The following is a 20,297-nucleotide window of genomic DNA, read 5'->3' on the forward strand; positions in this document are numbered from 1 at the left end:
GGGGATGGCGGCATTTTGAGAGGATGAAATTAAATGCAACTTGCATATTGCATTAACCTAGATATTTCAATTAAGACAAATAGGACCTACAAATATACTCTTGTCGTTTGTCAATCTTTTATTTTAATATGAATTAAGATAATATTTTCCCGGTTTATGTCAAAGTTGATCAAATTAACCTCTTAAATTGAACTAGTTGCCCAAAAGGCAACTGCAAACTGATAGAGCGATAAACTTGTAAACGCTGTACGATGGAATTGTGATTGGTCATTTTGTATAATAGCTTTGATGCTCGAGTCACAGTCTGCATGCATTTCAACTAATCCCACAAGGTACAAAATTATGGTCGGTCTTTCCGCACATATCTCTATGGACTAGGTTCGTTAAAAATATTGTGAAAGCAGCCTCGCCTATTATATTAGTAAAAGTTGATCTTAGGGTTGATAGCTTACTATTATTACACAGGAACTAGTTATACTTGTTCTCCGTTGATTTTTCAAATTGAATTGTAAAATGTCGTCGTCTGATTTCATGCAAATTTAATAGAAGAAATAAATGTGAAAAGCAATAGAACTATGAAAAAGTTGTGCTTAAAAGAAAAAGTTCGATTCTCATAAAACCAAAATTGACCAACGTATCTGACAAAAATATCCATCTCTCCATCTGTTTCCCTTTCTCTCACTTTGGAACTCGATACCAATAAAGAATCAACTTTCCAATTCCTCTGAAAGTCAATACTTTCTTGAGCCACAATATAACTCTAAACAAAAAGTGTAAGATCTTATGCAACAAGTTATAAAATCAAATGTTATTGAGAAAATTTAACACATCCATGACACTCAAACTAGTAGAGGCAATTTTACGGGCGAACAAAAATATTGAGACTTCTCCATTTCTTTTTTATGTTATGTAAGTTGTTCATTAGACAGAAGGCAACAATTTTGTTAATCTCCCTATGATCTGGTGAAATAGTGAACTATCAGTCATCCTTATGGCTCTGTATTTTTCCATCTTTTCCCCATCTCATGTAATTATTGAACTTTCTCTAGATGTTTTTGGGAAGCTCTGGCAAGAGGGATCTGATCATAGTATCACCTTCTTATTTTATGTTTTGGAGGCAAAGGTCCATGTCCTCCCTCCTCCGTGTACTTTTGGTTTTTGATAAATATACCAGGTTGGGCAATGCCTAACCCCCACCAGCAAGGTGGAACTTTCTTTTTTTTTTAAATTAAAAAAGGTCAGCATTAAAAAAAAAAGGTGAAGGCAACAAGAGTACCAACTTTTACGGACTTTTAGTTTTGAACTCTCTTCTTCGCAATTATCACCATATACTGCCAGTATAATCACCATTTTCTAACAGCACGACCAATCAATGATCTGTTCCATGTTAATCAGATGTCTCAACAGTTGCTATAATTTCCTTAAAATTGCTTTAATGCGCAACACGAAAAAGCAGCACATCGTGATCATTAGCATTTCTCCCATTTTAAGAGACTATGAACATATATCCTAAAATTTGCCACATCGAGGGGGAGAAGGGAGAAAATGCTAATTCTACATAACTCAAAAACCAAACACGGAACCTGGAAATATCCAGAGAGCTGGAATGATTGTGCCACTAGAGCTCATCTGAACAGCAGCCAAACCCAAAATTTCTCCCGACTATAAAACGATCTTATGCATGTCAATGTGGTTAGATCAATCTTCATAACCTCAACACAATTTTAAACGCTCTTCCATCTACAACTCAACAGATACGTGCCTAGTGCTACAAACTTCTGTAGTCTATCACAGTAACTTCTTCTTCAGGTGCATCAAGATCTTGGTAACTGCAAAGTTATTAAAACTGTAGTTCAGTACAGGCGAATGCACAGATCTATAAACAGCACTTGTTTGGTTGTTATAAATCTACATCAGGAACGCCACATGTATTTAGATACTACGCATGTATGCTCAGACTTACAGAAATCAGCGAATGCTAAATCTGGGGGAGAATATCTAGGATGAAATGAAGAAAAATTAGGTAAATTAGCTGTGAGCTTCATTAAAACGCTCTTTGAACCACTCTTATCTAAAAATAAAAAGGATAGCTTATATTGAGCTCAGCAGCTATTAGAGAATATTTTGATTTTGAAGTTGGGTAAACATCAGCTGTAAGCTTTTTGAAACGCTCTTGTACAGCTCTTTTTTAAGAATAAAAAGGATAAGCTATTCTCAGATAGCTGCTGAGCTAAATCCAACACATATCACACGAAGAGAGATCTTGGGAGATGCTGCCCAAAATTTCCAGTAGTCCCAAGAACACAGAAAATTATACAATTAAAGGTGGAATCCGACAGACATGGCTAAATTAAGAATGATTAGTGCATCCTTGTACATTCTAACTTATCCTCTAGATGTATAACAGATTAAGCACTAGCTCTTCAAATAAGTTTGTGAAAGGCCTCTCCGATGATCTTTCTCAAAGTCATCCAAAAACTCTTAATCTAATATTTACTCTTTTAGTTTTTTATGACTTGTAGGACAACTCATCCAAAAGTATTAGCAAGATTTGGATTATATATTGCCTTTTTCCCCAAGAAAAATAATTCCCTCAACTTTAATAGCAAACTGATCACAAGAGAATCTAATATATTGACAATTTAGTTCGCAACTCACTAGCTTCGGCATATTTTAGTGAGATCAGAATGATGGATCATGGCAACAAAGGTTCATGTTAAACAATAGGAAAAACTATGAATAGGCACAGTATACCTTCTTAAACGACGAGGATCTTGTCGAAATGCAGGAGGTAACGCAATTATTGGGGATGGCCCATTTGTTGCAGCCCCCGACAACCTACCACCTTCAAAAATAGAGGGCCGGCCACCTTGTTTTTGCATCATTCGCATTGCAACTTCAGGAGGTGCAGGTATAAAAGGCCCAAGTGGACTGTGATTGCAATGAAGACGAAAGATGACAAAAAATTCAATAACAATGATAATACAAATTCATAGCTGGGACCTAAAAAATAATCAACTCAAGTTACCCGGCACCAGGAACAGGCATCAGCATAGGTGGAGGAGCTATGTCTGAGGAAAAAGGAGCAACTGGAAGCTCTTGTCCACCAAAGGTGTCAAACATATGTTCATCCGCATTGTCCTGACTGGCACCATCATTCTTGGATTGAAAATCCCCTGATTGAGAGTTCTCTGACCTATCAAACCTTTCACCACCGTTAGCTCGACCATCACGATCTCTACGGTTCCCTCTGTCATCCTTCACTCTACCATCTGGACCAAGTCGATGCCTTAGTGCCTTCTCTTTCTGCATAGCACCTTAGATGCAGTTAAATCACCATAAAGTAAAAACAGATAAAAAGACTACAGCAGCAAACAATTACACAAGATTAAAATGTTCCAAAGATTATATAAAGACCAAGTAACTCTTCAGAAAAATTTGTCCAGAAAAACAAAAATAAGCATATAAAAAGAAGGTTTATACTAAAGTTCCGAATAGGACTAGCCTAACAATCAAGTGCAGACCGCCAAGAACGAGTGAGCAGGTGAAAAATGAAGCACAGAAAATCGGAAAGATGTCAGAAACCCATAATTGATCAGGTTAAAGCCATTATAATGAGCCATCACAATCTGCCAGCCGTGTAAGAAGCAATGCCTAAGGCTAAAACATGCATCCCATATTTACAGTTTTATAACTGGAGTGGTTGCTGGCGATATTTCAATCCAAGCGGATAGTTGTACATTCTTCTAAGTTCAAACCACTAGGAGGTTATTAGTTTCATTCAGCCAACGTCGTCTACTACACTGTTCAAACTTCTACTGATTCATAACAGTACCTCCACATAGTTATGTGCACCTTCTGGCAAAACCACAAGTGCAATCTGTTTGGTTGTAATTAAATGATAACAGCTCCAGTTTTTCACCTCAGGAGGACACAGTTAAGCAGCTAAAAATGTTTTAAACCTTAGAGACCGAGGATCAAAAATTAGGTTCCTGTCCACCAATTCTATATCTCTTATCTGGTAGATCATATAGAGTTATCATAACATTTTGAGAATTTGAAAATCAAGTCCATATAGAGGGTTGTGATCTAGCAGTTCTGTATCCCTGAAGAAACTCAGTTACTCTTACTGACACCTCTCAGTTTGCGGAAGAAAGCCTTCCTATAACGACTAAAGTAAAGATGTTTTGTAGCTGGAAACAACGGAAGTATCTAGACATTATTAGAAAAAGAAAAGCCCTGAGAGAAAAACTAAAGCGAGCCAACCATATTTGTCAAGGGAAAAGCACAAGTAATGACTTCAGTTAGATATTTTACCTGTAGAGATGGCTGCATGACAGGGGTCCAACCAGGCGCATTTTCATCACTGATATAAGCTAAAGGCATTAGTCTTGCAGCTAAAATAAATGAAGGCGGAAAAGAAATGCTACTCATAAAAAACTTACTTCATATAATTCTGAAAGTATAGATCTTCACGCACTTTAGAAGTAAGCTCCATCACCAGATCAAGGTGTTTTAACTTCAAATGCTTATGGACGAACTCTGTAGCATGGAAGAGCTTTGTACAACCCTTAGCTCCACAACCATATTTCCAACCATACTTCTCATCCTTAATCTTACGGATATAGGGATCTAAACCTTTTATAGCAGCTGCATCAATTTTTTCCTTTGCAGTCATTAGCTCCAAAGGATCCTGCCCCTTCAGCCTCCCTTGCCAACGTGCGTCAAGTTTCTTTTCCCACTCTGCCCCATTAGTTGTTACATTGGAAACCTTCCCCTCCACTCTCACATGCCGCAAACCCTTAGCTTCATTTGTTTCAGTCATGCCATAGTAATCCACCCCATGAATGCGCCACAAATAGGTTAGAAGTGTATCAAGCAGCTCAGTCCCCTCAAGACCTTTTACTGAAGTTAAGCCCCTTATGATAATTACAGGGCCAGAGGTATCCCCATGAGACTTGTCTCTGCTTCCCCTATCATTATCAGACTGAGACAGTAAGTTATCCTCTATTCCCTTCTCAAAGTCAAGCTTGCCCACAAGTTCCTGTGCTTGTTCAATATCAATCTGGACTCTTCTAGGCTCAGAACTCACTTGGTGAGCCTTTGGAGCAGCTGAAAGTAAATCGGTATCTTTAGTGGGTCCCCTTCCATGCTGCCTCCTTTTGCCACCGTCATCTGCTTCATCATCAGAATTTGGCTCACTTGATTGTCCTGGCTTGTTAGCAGAAGCAGGCGTAACCCTAGGACCTCTATTTTGCACACAGAAGAATTAATTAGTAACTGCAGTATGGTGTTCTCATCCTGCACATTTGGTCATTAAGGAGCGCAGCAGAGCTTACAAATCTAATATTCCACTTTGCAAATCAAGGACGAAGTCTTTTGCCAACTTCCGTGCAAGTTCATTCCTCCTGCAGACCATGACGGAGAGAGGATGGATTTAATATAACCAACAACATAAACTTGTTAAAAGCAACATGCATTCAGTTTGTCCAACTAATAAAACAGTGGCATCTCAAAGGTCTCTTTACAAACTCTCCAGAGTGCAAACAAGAATGCACCTTCCAATAACAGAAATTAAGTTTGTAGGATGGTATTTGTCTTTCAACCTGCACAATCAAATAACTCTTATTAGAAAACTGTAACACATCAGACTTATTCCCCACCCCCAGGCCCCACCTCCCAAGAAAAGGAGCTAGAATTTGACAGTACCATTCTTCATCTTTATGAACATCAAAATAAGCTCTTTTTTGGGCTTCTATATACCCAGACTTGTATTCTTGGTACCTGCATAATGATAAAAAGTACTCAATAATTTGACTATGACATTCACATATATAAAATATAAGAGAGGCGATATGTAATAGAAGAAGCCTTTCTATTTAGACCAGGGGCCAACCAAGTAAGCTAAACTGAAACATGTACAACGAGCTGTTTCCATTCTGACCTGCGCTCAGCTTCAGCTGGCAAAATATCATCTTCAAGCTCGTGAATGAACTGCTTATAAGACTTCAATCCTTCTCTGCAAAACAGTCCAAAAGTACATAACATTTTCATTCATCAAACAAATTACAAAACCAATCCTCGACAAACTTCATATAAACAGTTAAACCGAATGCAAATCACATAAAACCATAATTTTCCACACATGCAAAAAAGGCATTATGTGGTTGAACAACCCATCAATCAAATACATTACAATCTCAATACAGTCGAGGTTGGCTATACGAATCCTCTTATATCATCCATTCTACTCTATTCAAGTCCATTTTATTCCAATACTAAATTACTTGTCTTTTAAGGCAAATTAAACATTTGCTAAATCTCACAGGTATCCTGGAAAAAACACCCGGTGCATAAAGATTCTGCCATGCTCTAGGTGTCGGCATTAGGTCAGGTCGCGTCGGTTTTGAAAAGTTTGATGCGGTTCATTGGTGTTTGGTTTTTCAAATCGACAAACCGAAACCAACCAAAATTATCTCGGTATAGTTTTTGCTGGTTTAGTTTCTTGGTTTTCACTCAGAGCTTCTTCATCATCAAACAAAGTTACCCCAATCAGTTACCTAACCTAAATTGATTGCCAGAGCAATCTTTCAAGACAACTTCCTCCATGTGATTCTATATTTACCATGTCCTTTTTTACGACCAAAAATTCTGTTTGGACAAACCCTTTGGGCCAACCACAGCCTTCGAAACTCAGGGATGATGGTCTGCTCTTCTACCCTTCTCCACTTAAATACTAGACTTAGTTCGTTTGGCACAAGGTGCAAACTTGTGACCTAAGACACAAATCCCTCAACTGTTGCATCTAACCCCCGAAATCATCCTATTATCACACCTAAGGAGCTTCTACATGTGAAGATCTACATAAAGACATGGTCAAACTATCTCAAGTGACCATTTTTTATTTGATAGTATTTTTTATGCTACTTGCATCCTCTCATCATTTCTTATTTTGCCCAATCTTATACGTCAAAGCATTCACTTCAACACTTGGACCATTACAAAATTCATCTTACGGATCTGTTGAGATTTACAAGCCCAACATTCAATCTCATATAAATCCGCTTTTTTTTTTTGGTGATGACATGGGAACCCGCAGCCGCTACCCTTCGGGTGTGCACGGGGTAAATCAAGCTCTTGTGCAATAGCTCGCAAACCACACAGGTGAGATAACCCCCACTAGGCAAGCCCCGTGTGATGAGCTCAGCCCAGAAGGCAAGTCCCCTGTTGTTGTAGGCAGGGGGTTTCGAACCTGACACCTCCATTATGAAAGCCCCGTGCTCAACTAACTGAGCCACCCTTGTTGGTCATATATATCCGCTTTGTTTAATGCAAAAAGAAAGTAAATTTCAAATTGTTACTGACCAGATTGTTCTTTTGGTTCATATATATCCGCTTTGTTTAATGCAAAAAGAAAGTAAATTTCAAATTGTTACTGACCAGATTGTTCTTACTTACTTTCTTTTCCACCTGAACAAACATATGGAAGAGATCGTCTTCATTCCATTTATTTTACCTTGCTTAACCTTTCTCACAAGACACATTTTCTTTTCTCTCACAAATTCTTGATCCACAGATAAAACCAACAATATTAGCCAGAACAAGCTTACTTCCACTGTGTCACACCACAAAGATAAAATAAAACAAACAATATCATTCAGCTGAGCATAGGATGAATTCTTCACGCAACTCACGACATGCAAATGGAAATCCAACTGTAGAACTTGGTTAAACATAGATGGGAGTCTAGGAAAAACCCTTTCAATAACTAGAAGTTGCGAAGCTAAGAAAACACAAATGCAAACAATGGAAAGGAAATTCTTTATGATACATAATTGTAGACCTTTCATTGCTCCCTGCACCAAGAGAATTAGCAAATCCATCATGGCCAGTATCCCTATCTGGAAGAAAAAGACATAGAGATAAGAAGTTTCAGTAAAAGTTGATAGCATGTTGTAAAACAAAGTACTGACTATCACTTAAAAGAATCAACCTAGAAATGAAGGCCAAAAACATTGTAAAATCAATTTTTGTTATAATAAAACACTAACTAGCACACATATCATACAATTGAAGTCAACTAAGCCAAAATATACCTACACACCTAGATAAAAGGTTAAAATATGAAACATTTACCTTTCAATCATTCTTTGAGACATAAAGAGGATTAGAAGTGATCTCTAAACTAACTAGAGAAGCATTAGAAGTAAATTTAAAGTAACCACACAAGAAACCGGAAACACACAACTTGTCAACAGCAAGCAAAGCAAACAGAAGGGAGATGCAAAAAATTGTGAAATAGATGATTGAACCGTGAAACCTAATAGCGGAACAACCAAATAAGAGAACACGTGACCAAAAGTTGCACTCTAGGAAGGTAAGGTACTAATAAGACAGATCACCTAGATAGCCAGCTGAGGAACGGTCCACGAATCGACCATGAGGTCTCTCGTCGTGATAACCAAGCCTGCCTCCTGTCTCGCGCTCATAACCAACTTGATAGTCATAACCATACCTGCAATGTCCAAAGTACATAATAAGATACCATACAAAAGAAAAGATGTCGCACAAGCATTGTCAAAAGAATATACTGGGACGTTGATGAGAATTTTATTTTAAAAGGTAAACATGCGAAGCAGAAAAACTGAAAAATTCATAAAGGACTATGTGGAAGGACAAATACCGTAAATGATCATGTCATAGTATCATGAGTGGATCCGGCAAAAGAAAATTCTAATATTATCTTTTAATATTGTATTTATATATATATATATATATATATATATATATATATATATATATATATATATTTAGCTTAGTTTTCTACTTTTATATTTATTTGGAATGATTATGGCATAAAATGAGTTTCAATGGAGAAACATATTTAGTGAGGATTCATATAGTCTGACCCCAACAAGTTGTGACTGAGGCATAGTAATTGTGTTCTGAAAAAAAAGGGGTAAGCCCCTGGCATGTATACTGCTATAATATGCCTTGGATGATCCACAGCTCAAGCCCAGGCACCAATGAGCACATTGAACTAAGTAATGGCCTCATAGCTCATGCACAACGAGCAATTATCACTCTACCTATGTCAAAATGGAGAGGATCCCTCCCATTCCTTTTTTGCATTTTTTGCTCACATTAGCCACAAGGGGAAACTTTGGGACGTGACTTCCGGCAAATATTTCCTCAGATTTCACAATGAAATTTTTCAAACTAGGTAGCTAGTTTAAGTACACAGTGAAGACATTTTGGCCGAGGGAAAAAAGAAAATCATAATTGGCTTCACAGGCGCCTACATTGAAAGAAAAGAAGAAATAGAGGGCATTTGCATCCTAGGGTGTGGCCTAGTAGTCAATGAAGTGAGTAAGGTCTCAGGTTCATATCCTAGCGGAGACAAAAACACTACATAATTTCCTCTCGTCTATCTTAGTCTTGGTGGATAAAGTTACCCTGTACCTGGTGCTAAAACAGTGCTAAAACACTAGACACCACGGTTATAAAAAATAAAATAAAAATAGAGGGCATTTATGTATTTTACCTCCGATCAGTAGGTCGATAACCACGTCCACGTCCGCGTCCACGGCTGCCTTGGTAATCATCCCTCCGAGAGCGCTTGTAAGGTGGAAATGGCGGCGAACGTCGACGAAGAGGAAGAGGCGAAAGAGAATGTCCACCACCACGACGGTCACGAAATGGAGGAGGAGGTGAAGGAGAATGTCCTCCACCACGACGGTCACGATACGGAGGTGGAGAAGGAGAACGTCCATTACGACGGTTACGATATGGAGGCGGAGAAGGGCTAAAGCTAGGACGACGGCGTTTGTAGTCACGCTCTCGCGGCGGCGGAGGAGAACGGTTACGATCATAGTAATAATCACCTCGGTTATCAAATTCTCTCTCATCTCTCCGTCCGCGTCTATGCGGCGGTGGTGGAGAAGACTCCGGCGAGTTGTTCACGTTTTCCTTGCTTCGCTCACGGCGCCGTTCAACCGGAACGTCCATTACACGTCTATGCTGCGGCGGTGGTGAAACCCGTGTGGGAGAAGACTCCGGCGACTTGTTCACGTTTTCCTTGCTTCGCTCACGGCGCCGTTCAACCGGAACGTCCATTACACGTCTATGCGGCGGCGGTGGTGAAAGCCGTGTTGGAGAAGACTCCGGCGACTTGTTCACGTTTTCCTTGCTTCGCTCACGGCGGCGTTCAACCGGAACGTCCATTGCGCGACTACGCGGCGGTGGTGGAGAAGAATCCGGCGAGTTGTTCACATTTTCCTTGCTTCGTTCATCCATTACTTGGGCCATTGACGGTACCGAACGTTCTAGAACCCTAGCTGAGTATGTGTAACTGTGTCGCTTGTACTTGTAGCTGAATAGCAGTGATGGGATAGTTGATTTGAGATTTAAGGTGGGGTTTTTGGAGAGAGAAAGGTACTAATATTTCGTTTTATGTCCCCGTAAACTATTTTTAAATACATTGTTTTAACACATGAAAGATAGGACTGTTCGTTCGGTTCGGTTTTGGCATCATCGAGTTGAAATTTTGAATTTCGACTTTCTAAAATTCTCAACCAAACTCGATCCATTCTAGGTTCAATTTGATTCGTTTTTTATTATTTCGGTTCGGTTACACAAATCGATTTGTTCGGTTTATTCAAAATTTAAACAAGTAACTATTTCATTTCAGTTTTAGAGTAAACATAACAAAAAATAATGAGATCCTAAACTTGCAGCCTTATAACCAAGACATTAACCAAGAAAAAACTATAAACTTGCAAGCATAATAGCATATAAATAGCAAAACAAGAGTTTGACAACTTGTGCAAGCATACAAATCCGTCAACACCACATTACATATACCAAATTAGTCATATTAGTCACTAGTGGCATATAAATTTGGTTTGTTCGGATTGGTTCGGTTGATAATTAAAGCCAACCGTATCCAAACGATTAAACCGTAATATTTTACAATTGCATTTGTAAATCCAAATCGAATTGTATTATCCAAATCTCTTAGGAGACAAAGAAAAGCTCACTTTTTGGCAAATTTAGAGGTTCAAAATGATTACGACCAGTATTTTTAAGGGACCATCTTTTAACTTACCCCACAACATAAAAGAACTTTTTCATCATTTTCTTAGTGCCAAATACATAGCCAGCCCCTTGAACTTTGTCCCGGTGGCAAGTTCAGACATTTCAGTAGGGTATGTAAATAAAATGTAATGTTTAACTTATGATATACGTACAGCATAACTTTCAGGCATGGATTTACTAGCCAATAAATATTTATGTCAAAGTTATAAGCTATCTTTGGACAAAACAATATGTTTGAGCACAATACAATATTTTGTGGAAACTGTTAAAAATATCAACTGAATTGCATTTGTAGGTAAAGCAAGCCTTGATCTCATAACATCATTCAACATAATGGCAACCAATTTCACCATCTAAGACCATTTAAATTAGGGACACAACATAGTACCTAAACTATTGAGGACAAAATCATAATTTAAGCAATTGCTTCAAAGTAGTGATTCCCTCTACGTCGTTACTTTCGACCAACATAATAATGATTTTTTAATGAAATCGACTAACATTAGTAACTTAATAGTCCTTTTGTCCCTATTTACTCAAATTTCGTTTCAGTCTATACAAAGGATGGCGAGAGTAGAAATTCTGGCAGTAATCTCTTTAACGGAATCCCACAAAAGGGACACCAAGGTTTTGGATGTTCATCATCAGTGGTAGACTTGCTCAGAGACTTGAAATCTAAAGGATATCCAAGCATTTTGAAAACGGGTGAAGGGGCTAATTTTGAAGCCCATCTCTGACAACACATGCAATGCCATATCGGAACAATTGGGCAGACACGCATAGAAACAGCACACCGAAATAGTTTGTGTCTAGGACCATCCCCAGTATCGCACTTCAAGCCCTGACAGACCGCAGAATCTGGAGAGTTAAATGGAACTGATGCTGAGCAGAAACTACATTCCTCCTCCTCTACATATTCACAAATGGAGGGACGCCGACTACAAAATAAGAAACAGCGAGTGAGAATAAGCAATTTTCACATCAACATATTACATGTATCGGTCTCATCACGCCAAAATCAACTTGAATACTAATCATCAATAGATACGGAATAGCCAATCGGTCTAAAGAACAATTACTGACACGTGAAAATTCAAAATTTCATATTAAGAACGAAGACGTTTTGTTTGCATCAATGTGATAAACCCTAATCAACTGGTTAACATGGAATTCAAACAATGAGTAAGATAAAAACGCATTTTTCTTTTACCCATTCCTTTATATTCCTGAAAACCAATCAATGTTTGTATCAGGTTAAGATCTAGAGGAAACAAGCACCATTTTTAGATCACAAATGTTGATTCTATTTTACACTAAAAAGATAATTTAATAGAAATAGCTGATAAAACAACTGAAACATCAGCATGTGACAATATAAAGACAATGCAAATGGCATAGATCATGCGTAAGAGAAGTTATTAAGGCAGGCATGTGGCGGGACTACCTCTTCTTAACGGCTCGTACTTTGTCTGCAAGAAGTTTCAGATGATTCTTTATATCTTCACGACGAATTGCAACCCACTGCTCCATCTGTGCTGTTCCAATAGGGAGCCAGCAACCAGGTTTACCACCCTTTCCATCAGAACCAGAGGCGACATCAAGAAAGACAGTAAAGCTATAGCCAACCAGCCTATCTCTCAGTTCCATTTCACTATTTGAATGAAGCTGTGTCCAATCCAATCTTTCATCTTCAGCACCGCCAAAGACCTCTAAAAACTGTGATTTCCCATCAACTTTATCTGTCTCCATCTTTTTCAAGACTACCAGCTTGCTGATGATGTTGAGGAGTTGCAACTTACGCGAGGAGATCTCTGATAGACATTTAATTGGTTCAGACAAATTTGCAGAAACTCCAACAGAAGATTTCAACCATTTAAGTACAATATGTTTCACATATTTCGGAATAGATTGTTTAAAGGCCAAGAGTGCTGCTACAACATCCCAAACAACCAGTGGTTTATCCAAAAGTTCATGCTGATTTAATGACCATAATATATTATTCTCCCAACTAATTAGCTCTTTCTCAGGAAAATCCGGGAAAACTTTGACATCAAAATCTGGACAAACAGTAGCGGAAATCTCCAGTTGCTGTCCTCCAATCCATAGAAATTCTACTGCAGCTTTCAGAGCCCTGGAAGTTTTGAGAAAAGTGATGTTAGTTTCTCAAGAAAGTTATCCTTCCCACCAAAGCACTGCTACTAGTCTATCATCTCGTTTTCCCAAAATAGATTAGACAGGGCAGGTGTCAGATTATTAGTGTATGAATCCGTAAAAGATGTAAGACTTATCTTTACAGAAGACAATATGTCGATAATCAACGAAATGTCATTTATCACAATGACAATTCCAAGTATAGACATCCTTCCTTTGTTCATGTAGATAGATTTATGTACTTTTAATTGAAAGATAGATAAATGCATATTGGAAAGCAGCAGTTTCCCTTCTTTTGTAAAAAGTATTATGAAGAACATGGACGAGTTTTTATTAGTACATGATAAACCTGTAGCCTGTTAAATATCTACCTAGATCCTGGTGAAAGTTGGCATCTACAAATACATAACAACAAACAGCCACAAAGGGGAAATAGAATACCTTGCCTCATACATTTGATTTAGTAGCTCGGTAGCAAAACCGCTTACCTGCACGGTGTGTATAACTTTTGTTGGTATAGAAGTATTAAAACAGAACATAAAAGAGAAAACATGTCAATTCAACAATTTCCATTATTCAAGAAGGATCTTTACCTGATGATCTGTTTATAATGCAAGAAGCTTGTAAAGAAAGAAAAGTAAATCTTATAAAGGGCGTTTGATGGATTCAGGAGGGAGGTTCTAGTTGGATTTAACTGCTGAAACCTATGTTATCAAGGCTTAGTAAGAAACTTAGTCGCGTTCTGTTCTGAAAACAAATACCAAGATGGTAACACCTAAGGTGCTGGCAAAAATTATCTATCTGATGAGCTTTTGTGGGAGAGTTTCCTGTAATATATTCAATGTGATTTTACTAGATTAATACACAGCTGAGATGCAACTATTAGCGGATAGAGCTGTCAAGTTATCCTGTGCAGGCAGGGGAGGAAAAGCAAAATCTATCAAATGGAATACGAAAGATTCATCTCTACCTTTTGATTACTTTCATATATGAGAAAGAAGAACACAACATTTAAAGAAGGGTCGTCCCTTCACTACTTGGAAGGAAATTAAAGGTTAAACATCTTAGGCTTGGGATGACTGGAAGAAAAGTTAGAAAACAAAACAGAGTACTTTGTGAATCAACCCTAAATTAGACATTTACTTCTTTCAAATCAGGAAATACATCATATTTGGTCTTATTGGTGTATTAGACTATTAGTACATATCTTTGCACTTCAAAATCTTTTGCAGAATCAGGAGATAGATGTTTATTATGTTCATTGCAAATTACAAATTAATATGCAGACAAACCACACTTGTATATTATCAAAATAAAGACTGAACGGATGATGCATTACCACAGCCATCACCAGATTTCCCGGAGATACAGCTAGACCAAAGCAAGAACAAAATGCATCTGGCACCTGCAAAAAAAAAATCATTTTAAATGAAACAGCATGTGATAGAGATGCATGAAACCAAGATACATGTGCGTACATCAGCAGAGCCTTTCACACCAGGAGTATTGGAAGGGATAGGTACTTCACACAGGGAATTTTCATGTAAAATCCAACAGCGGGTTGAGTCGTCCTGCAAAATATTCAGATAAAAAGTTTTTCTACCGTTAAATTATGCTCAAAATGCATAATTTCCATCTATATGTCACTTAGGGATTTGGGGGACGGAATTTGGAAAATCCTTGGATGCTACATTACTTTTACAGCCATCATAGTGACAGAGACAGCCATAGAGTGCTCTACATTTACATTATGTTGATAACACCACTCAGAGAATGGTAACATTGTGGTTAAATATTTATGCCGAAAATCACAAAACAGACATAAAATAGTCCGAGTCGAAACACCAAATAACAAAGTAGCTTACCTGGCTGCAGCTGTATAGGCAACGTCCATCAAAAGCCCAAGCTAGACCTGTAACCTAGAACACGTCAACACAAGTTAATATCTCCAGATGATAAAGAGGTAAGGATTTTATTATCAACAAGAACTCACAACATGGTTATGAGCATCACAGGAGCCAACTTTCTCAAATCTACGAGCAGGAATGTCACAAGTCCACATTTCAATTGATCCAGATCCCTTGCCAATGGCTAAAAGCATTTTATTAGGTGACTGCCCAGACACAATGAGGGAAACCACAGAGGCCATTGCAAAGTCGGCAGCTTTTACCTGTTTAGGAGACAATAAGAAACAGATAATGAGACTAAAAAGTGAAAAAAGAATAACTAAAGAAAGATCAGTACGTAAAAAGGAGACCTCCTTCAATAGAGAAAAGGGTGAATCACTAAGTTCTGATGATTCAACTAGTCTTCTGCAACACGCCTGCCAGATCTTCACACTACAAAATGAAGAAGAATAAATTGTTGAAGCTATCAACTCGTGCAAAAAGGTAATATATTGCAGGCCGTTGCACTAATTGACGTCAACATTTTACATGTATAGGCGTCTTCTGCAATTAGTATGTTTGTTTAGCATCAGTTTGATTCAGGATGTTGACTAACACTTCTATCCTTGAAAGCTTCCAATTGTTTAGCATCAGTTTGATCCAGGATGTTTACTAAAATTTCTATCCTTGAAAGTTCCCATTCTACTGTTCTATTACCATTTGATCACTTAATTCTTCCTGAATAACAAGGCAGTTTAGCTTTATAACATAGGATGGCACTAACACATATCTCTTCCTGAAAACTTTGGCCAAACTGTTCTTTGCCTCTTGCTTTACCTATTGATTACTTCAGTTCTTCCTTATTGCCAATTACACGTTAACAATTAATAACGTTCTTTAGCTTTACTATAATAGGATGGTCACTAACACGTATTTCTTATTTAAGGCTGTCATTCAAATGTTCTTCCCCTCTTAATTTACCACTTGATTTTACTTTATTCTGTCCTCATTGGCAATTATAAAACAATCTCATTCCTTCATCTAGAAGCTAAGTGCTCTAAACTATTTTGGAATTCCTTGTCTTGATTTTTTTATTGAGGGATAAGATTTATATTAAGGAGGAAAAAACAAAGCAGAGGAGTCTCCAGACAATCAGGTGAAAAAGAGTGGAGTCAGCATGCTAACAACTCCTTTTTCGGTTAACTTCTTTTTAGTTTCATGGCAGGGCAGTATAATTTGAAGTATACTGCACACAAACACTGCTATTTTGCTATGATTATTCAATAATATCAGCACAACTACATACCTCCCATCAGAACATCCAGTAGCCAATAAAAGCAAAGGATCTGAAGCATCAGATATGAACAACCCCCAACTGATTGTTGTGATCCAACTATCATGTGCATTGAGAAGTCCAACAAGCAGTGCTTTATTTGAGTCAGGGCTGTTCATAATAGTGTAGCCTTCTGGTTTATGAATTCTCCACAATGATAGTACGCCGGACTTCCCTCCAACGGCAAGTACAGAACAGCCACTGGTCAAGCCATTAGTAGTAGATATACCACATCCAGATGTCTCTGGCAGACAGGGTGACCACGCAACAATGAGTGAAGACAGCATCGCACAGCGAGAGGCATATTCTTCGCCTGTGATTAGTGATTGACTGTCATCTCCAACTACTTTCTTATAAAATCTTGTTTTTGAGCGAGGAGCACTAAAAGTATTTTTCTCTTTCTGACTGCAAGCTTTGACCTCCATCACCTAACAAGAAAGTAATCGCATCACAAGAAAAGCTCGCGTTGAAGTTGGTAACAAGCGAACTTCGTCATCTAAATAACTAAATAATCATTTAGCCAAGGTAGTTCTTAAATGTTCACTTGTTTTCAAGGACTACATTCTTTGCAGTCTAAGTAATTACAGCATGTAACAGTACAATATTCATGCATAGTGAAAATACTTGGAGGAACCAAAGAGATCAGCAAGTACGGTCAATGAGTTCAGTCTCCGACGCTTAAGTTCCTTTCTCATGACAGAGATTGGCAGATCATCATCATCTCCCTCATCAAAGCAAGCTTGACTAGGCTGTTAGAACAGAAATTAGTGAAATCAAATAAGCTGAATATACAGAGAAAAGGCACTGTATCATGTGAAAAGAATAAATCCACCTAATGGAGTAAGCAGTGATTTTAACTTACATCAGCAACTTCTGAGGCACTAAAGCTTGCTGCCTGAAAATTAGTAGTTGTGAGATAGCTATACAGCATGCTTGATATATCCATGACCTGTTGAAGTTTGATAATTAGATCAATGGACAAAAACTAGAAGGATAAAAGACAGAAGATTATTATGAAGAAACAGGAGAATGCGATTGGAACTTGTTCAAGATAACCACGTGGTTTGATCACTAAGGACTCTAAAATTCTAAAACTGAACTTCTAGATACAATTTGGAGATCGTTATTCACACCAAAGTGAAAAGAGATCTGGAAGGCGAATCGATCAGGAATACAATATTGAAAACCAAAGTCATGAACTAAAGCAAAAGATTTATTGAATGCTTTGGGGCATTTGATGAGGTAGTAATATATTTTGTTTCAAAAGAATATTTCTGGGTAATTAAAGTCCTCAATCTGTGAGGAAGTAGCCCATTCTTCAACCATGCAAAGATGACTTGCTGGTTAGGCAGCTCTAAGGTCTTGTATATCCGGTGGAAGGCAGGTTGAAACATAGCACTAAGTGAAACTAAGAGTCTAAAGAGTACACCATCAGATCTATGGAGTGTTAGGTGATCTTCTTCGAGATAGATTCCATTTAGTATGTAAGCTTTATCTCCCTTGCATTTCCAATGGGACTTGGTGCTTTAAGTTTGAAAAGCCATGGAAATGATGCCCAAAAAAGCAAAAATTAGATCAAAATGAAACAAGAGAATTCTATAGTTCTTCGCAACATCAATCTAGTCATGTGTTGAACATTTTCTATTCACTCATGATCCGGCGAATGAACTCAAAGAATTATTTACTCTTCCATATCACCAATTGTGGTTCTTTCCTTGTAGGTTGATGTAGTTGAATCAAACGGCTTTCTTGTCTATACATTTGAGACACTACAACAAACAAAAACAAGTAGAGTAGCAAGAAGCTATGAATATGCTATTCCACATACTTGTTTGGTTCATACCTCTACCCATTCTGCTGAAAACTCACGATATGGCATCCGGTAAAGCCTTACATGTCCTTCAGTAGTGCAGACCGCAAGCAAACAACTACACCAAGCAATAACATTGTTATTCACATTAGAGTTGAGAAACGCCAAAGATCATTAAACTGATATGCTCCAGTTGATCATACCCGGAATTTGGAGCAAATCCAATAGGTGACCAGGATATTGACCGAACACATGGCCGGTTTTCTCGATATTGTTTTTCTTGAGCAGATGAGTCTCGAGATAATGCAATATGTAACATACAGCCAGAAAGTAAATCTGTGAAGATTCCAAGTAGAAATTCAGGCATATTTGGAACATATATACAGTTGTCCAACTAATTCACGGAACCTTTTTTAATAAGGTAAAAGTTTTACTGATATGGGTAATTTCCCGATACCCAAGTGGCAGTAAAGCAAGGAACCTATAAAAAATATGGTCCTCCATAGACGACATCACTTATACTAACAAGGATATCATTCTTGCACCAAAAATTAATTATACGAGACACATAACATTACCTTTTTTATCAATCAACCCAATCGGAAAAGGTTTGCCAGGAGGGATAGTAATGAGACCTCGTGCTCCAAATGGTTTAGCTGGATTCTGAAAGAAAGACAAGTTTTTTTTATCACTAGCACGTGTGCTGATTCAATACCTAATAAATAATGCTAAATTGAAACCTTGTTAAATAACCAAAGATACAAACTTTTACAATATTATTACAAGAAAGACACAAGGGAATCAATTGTCAATGTGAAATTGAAAGTTACCAATATGGTAACAATATGACCACAAGCCACTGCCACCAAATTCTCCTCTGACCAAGCAATAGAATTGGGGTAAGATGGGGAAACCACCAGTATAGAAGCTTGAAAACTAGAAGACATTGTTGTATTTATCGGACCAAAATTGTGAATCCTGAGAAACATGTCAACAATTTTAAGGAAACACATCAAATGCATATACTAAACAGTACAGTAATCAACTTTAATGACAAATTTCCCTCTACAGCATAACAAAAAACAATTCTTGTATATTAAAAAAATTGAAAATTGGACAGAGAATCACAACAAATAAAATCATTAATGCTAGAACCGGATAAAGGGGGTTTGAATCAATGACCTAGAATTGATTTGACAATAAAATTACATGCTCGGATGGCGTCTTTTTTGATAATTTAGAGAGCTTCTTTGGTGTCAATTGGGGTTCTAGGGGTTTATTTGTTTCTTTCTTATTTTGGTGGCAAACAATTAAATTGGGACGGTTAAATAGAATTTGGTCATCATAAACGGGTTAGAAAACGAGTTCTATTCGGGTCAAATCCATATTAAACACACTCTTGCCGGTTTTTTCTTTTTTGGCCTGTCTCAAAAAAGAGACATGTTTTATACTTAAAAATAATTTGACAATTTTAATGAAATGATTTATTACATCCATGGATGTCTAAGATTTAATTTATTTTTATTAAGATTAAAATATCTAAATTTAATCCACATCTAAATATTAAGATGGGCATTGAGATTTGAATGTTTGAACCTAATACACGTCTCAATATCAAGATGTTGTATTAAGATCTAAATATCAAATAACTAAACAATTTATTTTCTTATTATTTGAACATATAAAATTAAATTTTTATTTAAGAACTACAGTAATAAATATAAAATTAAAATAAAATGCAAAGTTAATCTAATACTATATCAATTGGATACTTTTAAAAAAACTATATGGCAGTTGGTGATGATGACGGCTAGTCGTGATGGTTGTGGGCGTCAATTAGGACTATGTTGGGTGATGGTGATAGTTGTGGTAGTAACTAGTAATTATTTATAATTGTCACGCCCTAAACCATGGCCTAGACGTAACACGGCACTCGGTGTCTTACTACATGTGACCGGGCGAACCACATAGCTTGCTCAATCAATATGGGACATGCACTGACGCGGAATATAAGTTAAAA

At 37.5% G+C, this 20,297-nt stretch overlaps 2 protein-coding genes across 2 annotated transcripts; both read right to left on the reverse strand.

Annotated features, from left to right (window-relative positions):
* Positions 1–584: 584 nt before the first annotated feature.
* On the reverse strand, positions 585–10,454 carry LOC132603559 (serrate RNA effector molecule-like). Its single transcript, XM_060316692.1, has 12 exons — positions 9,545–10,454; positions 8,403–8,515; positions 7,844–7,901; positions 5,945–6,019; positions 5,710–5,784; positions 5,559–5,606; positions 5,340–5,408; positions 4,446–5,249; positions 4,318–4,366; positions 3,029–3,306; positions 2,755–2,931; positions 585–1,829 (listed from the first exon to the last, which is right to left on the reverse strand). The coding sequence occupies exons 1-12, from the start codon at positions 10,306–10,308 to the stop codon at positions 1,769–1,771; spliced, it is 2,571 nt and encodes an 856-aa protein (XP_060172675.1). The 5' UTR covers positions 10,309–10,454; the 3' UTR covers positions 585–1,768.
* A 931-nt stretch (positions 10,455–11,385) lies between these two features.
* Positions 11,386–19,616, reverse strand: LOC132603565 (uncharacterized). Its single transcript, XM_060316699.1, has 16 exons — positions 19,460–19,616; positions 19,108–19,255; positions 18,856–18,940; positions 18,481–18,613; positions 18,311–18,395; positions 17,330–17,416; positions 17,121–17,216; positions 16,441–16,895; positions 15,506–15,587; positions 15,242–15,418; positions 15,114–15,167; positions 14,727–14,819; positions 14,588–14,653; positions 13,690–13,736; positions 12,542–13,228; positions 11,386–12,035 (listed from the first exon to the last, which is right to left on the reverse strand). Exons 2-16 carry the CDS (start codon positions 19,222–19,224, stop codon positions 11,651–11,653), a joined length of 2,649 nt encoding a protein of 882 aa, XP_060172682.1. The 5' UTR covers positions 19,225–19,255; positions 19,460–19,616; the 3' UTR covers positions 11,386–11,650.
* Positions 19,617–20,297: the final 681 nt, after the last annotated feature.

Source organism: Lycium barbarum, chromosome 1 (assembly GCF_019175385.1).
Source record: "Lycium barbarum isolate Lr01 chromosome 1, ASM1917538v2, whole genome shotgun sequence".
NCBI lineage: Eukaryota > Viridiplantae > Streptophyta > Magnoliopsida > Solanales > Solanaceae > Lycium > Lycium barbarum.